The 9418-nt window shown below is 43.7% G+C and overlaps 1 protein-coding gene across 1 annotated transcript in view; it reads left to right on the forward strand.

Moving 5' to 3' along the window:
* Window positions 1–7662: 7662 nt before the first annotated feature.
* MMP24 (matrix metallopeptidase 24) overlaps window positions 7663–9418 on the forward strand; it is an 82743-nt gene continuing 80987 nt past the window's right edge. Inside the window, exon 1 of the mRNA XM_018554097.1 lies at window positions 7663–7917. Coding sequence (XP_018409599.1) covers window positions 7798–7917 — 120 coding nt within the window. The 5' untranslated portion in view covers window positions 7663–7797. The remainder of the gene's footprint in view (window positions 7918–9418) is intronic.

Here is a 9418-nt window from a genome sequence, read left to right on the forward strand (position 1 = left end):
TGGAGCACGGCACATGCATGTGACAAGACGCATGACGCCATGTGGTTCATTTTGCGCATACATCATGCGTCAACACACTAGTCTGTTGGTAAGTCTTACCCCTAAGTCTTTTTTTGATCAGCAGATGGGTGTATTGGCACATGGTGCATGTGGGAGATGACCCTTATCAAGTCATGCCCCTCATCTTGCACCGTGCGCCATTCCAATCATCTGTTGATTAATGAAAAAAATTTTGCCCCCTGATATTGCGAGAATTTTCCTGCTTTAATTTGGGAAATATTGGAATGACCGGGAGATCATACATACATAGATTGGCAAAGGGTAATCCTGTCTGGTTTAAAAAATACTTAGCTCTGCTGGTGTGGGAGAGGCTGAGGACCACATGGAGGAATCTGGACATCGCTGGACCAAGGGAGATAGAGGGCTGCTTTGTATACAGATACACCAAAAGTCCATCTCCAAGGCCAGTCCTCGTCTGCAGCTCCGTAACACACGCCAAGCTCCGTAAAATATGTTCCGTAACACACGCCAAGTTAGGGGAGGACTGGGAAACTTTGTGCTGGTGGGCAAGCACAACCAACTAATCCTTTCATGGTAGGGACGGTGCCATGGTGCCTCATTAATTGGTAAGCATGGTAAAAGGTGGGGGTTCCTAAAGGACATTGTTTATTAATTATGGTGCACTTTTTCTTACTTTGGGACACTCGGCATGATATCTCAGAGCTGCCAAGCAAGTTGGTGCTGGAAGACTTTCCTCCACCAGAATCTGTGATCGCACATGTGAATGAAGAGCATGTATAATGCCCACCATGTGTGACTAACTATAGGTCCTACTCTGATCCATATCTGAATGGTGAAGTATCTCCACTCAGGGCCACCAGCCCAACATATATTGTTAGTACTGCCTCATCCATCCCTGGGCCAAATTTTTAGTGCCTACTTCCACCCTCTTTCAACTCTGACCTCCTCCCCTAAGCTTCCACAGCACATAACCAACGCACCCCAGTCCATATTGCCCAATACAAAGGTAAGGTTTCTATAAGTGTGCTCACAAAGTCAACTCCTCATAGTCATCAGCTCTCCAAAGACACACATAATGCATGTAACACACAACGCATGATAAGACAATGAAAAACAACTTAGGAGCCCTACAAACATTTGAATGGGTCCTTGAAGTGGAGGGGAGGGTGGTGTTATCAGACACTTTAGCACTTTCCCCATAAGAAGCCAGAAAAGTTTGTTAAAATGATGTTCTAGAGCTCATCCACACCACGGTTTACGTGAGCTGATTTGCGTTGTGGTAAGGCTGTCAAATTTATTTTGAATGGGTCCCCAACAAGCCTCAATGCATGAAAACACATCACAACTGCACTTATTTTCACAATGCAATGTACAAGACATTCACATCTGTGGATTGTGGTGCATTGTAGTGTACTGCATATGTGCGTTGGAGTGCAATTGTAGTGTATGTATACCCAGACATGTTATTTTGGTTTTGGATAGAGTAGCGAAGAATAAGAACTCTGTTGGGTTTTTCCTGTTCAATGTGTCCTCACTGGGGGGGATATACCCTCTCTAGGGGGGGGGGGGGGTTTATCAAAACTGGAGCAGACAAAATGTGGAGCAACTGTGCATGGCAACCAATCAGCTTCTGTGGTTCATTTTCCAATCTTAACTGAACAAACTGAAGATAGAAGCTGATTGGTTGCCATGGGCTGCTCCAGTTTTGATAAATCCACCTCTATGTCTTCTGGAGACCACTGTCAATGAGACAGAAAGCAGCAAAAAATCCAGAATTATACAGTTGTCACCACAACAAGAAGTAAGGGTAACTACTCGAATTGGAACACCTGTTCTATTGGTAACGAAGAGAACTTACTGAGTTTGTAAAGTTTCCCTATCACTTCCTGTAGCATCTCCAGGACAGGATGTGATGGGAGACCTCCCAAGGGGGCATAGATACCAAAAGATAAACTGAGGCTTTAGTCTTTATTTACTATGTCCATACATTCTAAAGTGCAACTGAAGTCAAAACTTTTTTATTTTGTTTTGGATGGAGTGGAGAGGGATTAGAACAACAGCCAAATTTGTATTGCTGTCTGTGTCCATGTTAGGAAGATTCCCCCTCTCTATTGTCCGGGCGACCATTATCACTGAAAGGGAACCAGGACAGAAATAGATTGGATATCTTCCAATGGGGACGCTAGTTGTGGCAACCTTGCTGCCCACCAGGGATTTTCCTTGCTTTGGAGGGATTTCTTCTCATTTCCTGTTCTGGCTATCGGACAGGAAGTGAAGGGAAATCTGCCAAATGGGATACAGATGGCAAAAAACCTTATAACCCTCCTTTAATCTATCCAAAACTATAAAAAAAGTTTTGTCTTCGGTTCTACTTTAAGAATGAATGGCAACGCACATGTACATGGCATTACAATGCTTTGCAGGTTTTAATGTGCCATTTTTTGAAAGTGCTGTGAAGGTTCCCTTACAAAACAACATATTTTTTGTAAGCGTATGACTCATTATTGGTTATGTGATTTTTTTTTTTTCTCACGCAATAATGCTTAACAAAACAGCAACATATGTGTTGCATATGAAATTCTTCCTGGAAAATATCATTTTAAAACAGATGCGGACTAAATGGTATCAGTGAGGTCTGAGTCACTGGTGATGGAGGCCAGTGAATGTGATGGCTGGCTCCAAATATGGGTTACTCACCGGAAATCAATGGCAGCTAACAACATTAACATATTGTTTAGAGGATCCATCATATGTATCCACAATCAGGCTTATTTAATAAGTCACGCTAAGAGCAGTGGTGATGTACAAAGTGCAATAAGTCATAGTCATGTTCGGTTTACTGCTGACAGACCACATTCTGATTGGTTTCATGGTCAACAGCAAAAAGAAAAGCACAGAATGGACTATCGGATTGTAGACAATTGTTGCTGCTTTGGCACCTTTTGAGAATGTGTGTTGAAAATGAAAGTCAATTCCTATTGGGTATAAATTTGGATCTATAAATGTATTTTAATGTATTTGAACTTATTTTAATTAAAAAAATTTTTTTTTTTCTAGGGCTGGTAATGATTAAAATTTTTGTGTTCGATTAATCGAAATATTTTTTAATCGATTAATCTCGATTCATTATAACGCACATACAGATCCAACTACATTGGCCTATACACATACAGCACAGCAATTAAGTAATAAAATATTTTTTTCACCTGTCCTAAAGGTATGAACCTGGATGTGGGACTATACGTAATTGCTGTTTAGGTGCTGGATGTAATATATATATAAATATACGGTGTTTTCCCGAAAATAAGACACTGTCTTATACTTTTTTTGGCTCAAAAAAACACACTAGGTCTTATTTTCGGGGTAGGTCTTATCCACACAATCCACACTTATTCATGTACAAAAATATGGTGATCAGGGCAATCAGGTGTGCCGTACCTTTCCAAGAGCAATTTAGCTTTCTCAATTCAGAATTGCTAAATTAACTAATGAATGTAAAATGGTTTCATATCAGTATGCAGAGTTGCATGCTGATATGATATGATATGTAGTGAAAGGGGGTAAAGGTCCACTTTAAAGGTCCACTTTAAATCTGAACCCCATGAAAGTCTATAGAGGCAAACCTTGAAAATAGATTCTGAATTGAGAAAGCTAGTCAGATAACCAGAGAAACACCTTCAAGAACAATACAGAAAGTCAAGTTGCTTTGATTTCTATTTTACATATATATATATATACCATGACCTGGATACATTAGAACATTTACAGACATTTAGACATAAATTGTCTAAAATTCTCTAAATACTTTCCCATAAGGTAATTTTAAATTGTTAACAAATATGTAGAGGGGCACTATCTATGCTTATGTAACAGTTTTGCGTAATTGTATATTATATGTATGTAAGGGCATTAAGTATTTGATGTGAACTTCAACTTTCCTGTTCTCCGTTATGGCTACTCCATCCTCACTGCACCAGTGGTGACAGGTTTCCTTTGCTGAGATGTTAGATGTTTAATGAGAGGGAGCCTACCAGAGGTCTAATACCTTCCACTGCTAGGGAGATATTATTGCAGCCATAAGCTGCTTTTAACCCCTTAATTGCCATGACATACTCTATATGTCACTGGCTATTTAGGAGAGGGACTGCCATGGCATATAGGATACGTCATTAGCAGTCAAAGTTTAAACATTGCTTATAGAGGTTTTAACTGGTAGCATGGATACTGGGATACTGTGTGTGCTGGTGTACAATTATCATAAAAGACATGGATCCTCGGGAGAGAGCTGTGTGTGCTGGAGTGCAGATCTCACTGATAACATGGGTACTAGGGAGTATGTTGTATGTGCTGAAGTTCAAACCTCACTGATGGCATGGATACTGGGGAGTGAGGTGTGTGCTGAGTGCAGATCTCACTGATGCCATGGATATTGGGAAGTGATGTGTGTGTCTACTGAAAAGCATATCTCACTAATGGGATACTGAGGAGTATGCTCTGTGTGCTGAAGGACAGATCTCCCTGATGACCTGGATATCGGGGGTGGAGCGAGGTGTGGGTGCTTGAGTACAGATCTTAGTGCCAAAGATACTGGGGAGTGCAGTGTTTGTTGGAGTGAAGATCTAACTAATTTTATGATATTGGGGAATGATCTGTATGTTCTGAAGAACAAATATCACTGATGTCATGAATATTGGAGTGTAAGGTGTGTTCTGGAGTGCAGATCTAACTGAATACATGGATACTGAGCAGTGGATTGTGTGTTCTGCCAAGCAGATCTCCCTGATGACATGGATACTGGGGAGTGAGCTGTGTGTGCTGGATTGCAGATCTCCCTGAAGACATGGATACTGGGGAGTGAGGTGTGAGCTGGAGTGTAGATCTCCCTGATGGCATGGATACTGGGGAGTTTGTTGTAAGCTGGAGTGCAGATCTCCCTAATGATATGGAAATTGGGGAGTGAGCTGTGTGTGTTGGAGTGCAGATCTCTCTAGTGACATGGATACTGTGGAGTGAGCTGTGTTTGTGCTGGAGTGCAGATCTCCCTAATGACATGGAGACTGGGGAGTAAAGTGTGTGCTGGAGTGCAGATCTCTCTAGTGACATTGATACTGTGAAGTGATCTGTGTTTGTGGTGGAGTGCAGATCTTCCTAATGACATGGAGACTGGGGAGTGAACTGTGTGTGCTGGAGTGCAGATCTCACTGATGACATGGATACTGGGGAGTGAGGTGTGTGCTGGAGTGCAGATCTCCCTAATGACATGGATACTGTGGAGTGAGCTGTGTTTGTGCTGGAGTACAGATCTCCCCGATTACATGGATACTGGGGAGTTTGGTGTGAGCTGGAGTGCAGATCTCCCTAATGACATGGGTACTGGGGAGTGAGCTGTGTTGTGCTGGAGTGCAGATCTCCCTGATGGCTTGGATACTGGGGAGTGAGGTGTGAGCTGGGGTGCAGATCTCCCTAAAGACATGGATACTGGGGAGTAAAGTGTGTGCTGGAGTGCATATCTCTCTAGTGACATGGACACTGTGGAGTGAGGTGTGTGTGTGTGTGTGCGTTGGAGTGCAGATCTCCCATATGATATGGAAATTGGGGAGTGAGCTGTGAGTGTGCTGGAGTGCAGATCTCTCCAGCGACATGGACACTGTGGAATGAGGTGTGTATTTTGGAGTGCAAATTATATTGGTGATGTGGATACCGGAGTGTGAGGTGTGTGTCTTGTAGTACTGTAGATCTTATTGCTGCCATGGATACCAGAGAGTGAGTTGTGTGTGTTGTACTGGAGATCTCACGGTTGGTATAGTTACTGGGATGTAAGGTGAGTGTGCTGTAGTGCAGACCTTACTGGTGGCATGAGTGCTGGGGAATGAGATGCGTGTGCTGGAGGAGGAGAGGGCAGATCTCACTGGTGATTTGAATACAGGAGAGTAATGTGCGTGTGTGTGTGTCTGTGTGTCCATGTGTGCATGTTGGCTAAAACATTTAATTCATGTCTATGAGTTACTGTAATTTTGCAAATGTCACATTTAAGACGAATCCCCAGAATTCGAAAGGGTAATCCCCAGGAAAGCTGAGCAGATTTTTCCAGCACTATGTACCATAAATAATTGATTTAAAAAAAAAAAAAATGAAATACTGCTTTACCTTTTTTTTCATCCTTGTTACATCTCAGTGCTGCTGGTCTACTGCAACATCTTTACAGACACATCCAGTCTACTTGCACTCCAATGATGGTTGCATGCCAATTCTCTGGATGGTTTTACTGATGGTGACAACAGTTAACCATACCCGCATAATGTGCATTGAAACCACTACTTGTAGTCTCCAATGGAAGGCAGTGTAACAGGGTGACAACACATGGGCACGATTGGGAGACAGAGACAGAGCGTTGTCACTCTATAACAGGAAGTGCTTGAAAGAAGGACTTAATGAAAGCTATATATTTAAAAATAATGAAAATGACTTTTGAAATGACAGTAACGTGTGAAAGCTTGTAAGGGATGGAATGGATTATGTCTACATATACTTTAATCTTGGCTCTAATGGACTTAAAGCACCTTTAACTAGTCCTGGTAAGAATATACTGAAAATGTTTTCAACTCTCCTTCCCAGAGAGCCGCTGAAAGCTGGGTTATTTTACTCATTGAGTCACATAGGCCAGTGTCAGTGTGGGGCAGTGGGGCACTTTCACCCTCTTTCACCAGACACTCAATTACAGCTCATATAGTTTTAGCCGAAGACCCATGGTTCTAATCACTCTGAAAAAGAAAAGTATAGATTAGTTAGGTAAGGACACTTCCATCAGGCCCCGTTCACATCTTTGTTTGCCGTGAAGCCCCTGTTGATTTCAATGGGATCATATCCGCGTGGCAAAAAGGCTCAAGCACCTTTCTGTGCGATACGCGACCCGCGTTTCTTTGCGGCCGCGATTGTGTGCGATTGCCCCATGCAACTGCGCAGATAACTAAGCATGCTTAGGGTGCCATTAGAAACACATGGCACCCCCAGCCTAGTTTGCGTTTGTGCAAGATTACGGGATCGCGCGGTGATCGTGCACGCAACCGCACGGATCGCCGCGATGTGAACCGGGCCTCACGCGGTACACTCACTCTAACAGATCTCAAATTACAGACATGGAGGCATTACTTTTTGATTGACTCTGCTATAGTGCAGGGATAGGCAACCTGAGCACCCAGCTGTTGTAGAACTACAAGTCCCATGAGGCATTGCAAGACTCTGACAACCACAGCCATTAAACCCAGAGGCAGAGGCATGATGGTATTTGTGGTTTCAGCACAGCTAGAGTGCCAAGGTTGCCCAACCCCTGGAATAGTGTATGGGTTGCATCAGGACTGCTCCATGTCATTGACTTACCATGCACCCAAGGATCGGGATGACAGCCCTGCAGCATTCTCCTTTAAAAGCCAAGCAGCCCTGTTCCCCCTGAGCAGTCGGGGCGGACTGGGCTAGCTGTGCGGGTTGGCTGTCTTCCTCCTATAGGCGGCGGCGGCGGGTGCGCGGAGTGGTCCAGCAGAGGGATGCTGCCAGCATCCTCAGCATCCTCCTCTCCTCCCTGCATCCAGTGGCTCGGCCCCTCTCTGCCATTGGCCCGCACGGTGTGACTCTTCTCCTCGGTGCTCCTGTTACTAAGGCATCTCTGTACTATGCGAAGCCGCCGTGTAATGTGAGCTGGGTGTCCCTCCCCGCTATTGTCCCGGGGATGGGCGCCTCACCTGGCCGCCCGATCTTCTCTATCCACGCAGAGCCACCGTGATGGCTGTAATTGGCATCAAGAGACGAAAAGCTGATCTTCTGGGATTTTGCATCAAAACCTGTTTTCTGCAATTCTTTGTGGTTTCGGTATTTGGGGAAGAGAAGACCTTCATTGTGGAGGTAGGTCAAGGCATTTGCTGATCAGTAAAAATATCTTTATTTTTTTGGGTGGGGGGTATTAAAGCCCCCCTAGGGTGAAGGTGGCCACTGTATATAGAGCTCATTACTCTGCATTGGGGCTGCATGGACATGTTGTAGGCACAGGACATTCTACTATGGCTGAAGATGGGCTCATTACATTATTGATGCACACATGCTAGGCTGCAATGTAGAGAGAGGAGAGCCAGGCTGTGTATCTGTAATGCATTGCAATGTTAGATGTCTTTTGCATTGTCTCCGGGGCCCGCCGGGCCTGCGGTACGGTGATACAGTACAGGGTGAGCTAGGCTGGGATTGGCTGGCTAAGCATTTCTACAGAGGATTGTGTCTACTGTAAAGAGTGCATGGAGCTGTTTTGCAAGCTATTTGGTAAACACGCCGGCCGATCCGGCACAACTCCGGCCTGCGGAGCCCACCACGCCAAAGCGGAGCCAGGCGTGACCTGGTTGCACCTTTTTCGACACTAGACGGCGGAAATTTATCACAGCTTCCTTCCCTAGAATTCATTTTGTTTCCTGCATGTTACCAGGCTGATTAAAGAACTCAGGAAGAGCAGCAGAGGTTTGCATCAGCCAATCAGCTCTCAGCTTTTGGCAAATCTGAGCAGTGGTGATGAAAAATGATTCTTGATTGGTCACTGCGTTTTGCATTTTGTTTTTTTAACCGCGTTAAAGAAACAGCACGTTAGCAATAGATGTATCGGATGTGGAATCAGAATGTGTTGTTGGTGAATAATAATAATAATTATTATTCAGGATTTCTATAGTGCCCACAGTCTGCACAGCACCTAACAATACAATACAGAATTATTATTTATAGTATGTAAAGGGAATGTATAAGGTGTCATAGCCGGCTTGTTTTTTTTAAAGCTGCAGGCTTCCAGGTGTGGGCAACCTCGGCACTCCAGTTGTGATGGGACTACAAGTCCCATGAGGCATGATAGCCACAGGCACGACTTCCAAAGGAATAATGGCATTTGTAGTTTCACCACCACCGGAGTGCCACACTTGCCTACCCCTGGTCTAAAAACTCAATGACAAGCCAAGCATGCAGCATGGGAGTTTATACTTTTCAGACCTCACTGGCTGCATGCTTATTCCTTGTCAATGACTAACAACATAGTGAAGACGGAATCACGATGCCGGCCCTGGACTCTGCGTCTTTAAAAATGAAATCTGCATTGGCAGCTGCCATTTTTTTTATTTCTTCACAGGTTCACTTTAAATGCAGATCCCTTGTATTAGGTAAAACCGTATTGACATTTTAAAAGCTGCTAAGTGGAGGACATGAACATCGGTTCCTGGGGTAAAAAATACACATAGATGATATATCACACCTGCGTTATTTTTATTATTAGTAGTAATGGAAAGAGTAGAAAGCACATCCTTGACCTAAAATTTATATTTTATTTGGGTATTGCAGGACATAAATTCAGAATATATATTTTTATTATTATTCATTT

The sequence above is a fragment of the Nanorana parkeri genome, unplaced genomic scaffold, assembly GCF_000935625.1.
Source record: "Nanorana parkeri isolate BGI_ZX_2015 unplaced genomic scaffold, ASM93562v1 scaffold141, whole genome shotgun sequence".
Lineage (NCBI taxonomy): Eukaryota > Metazoa > Chordata > Amphibia > Anura > Dicroglossidae > Nanorana > Nanorana parkeri.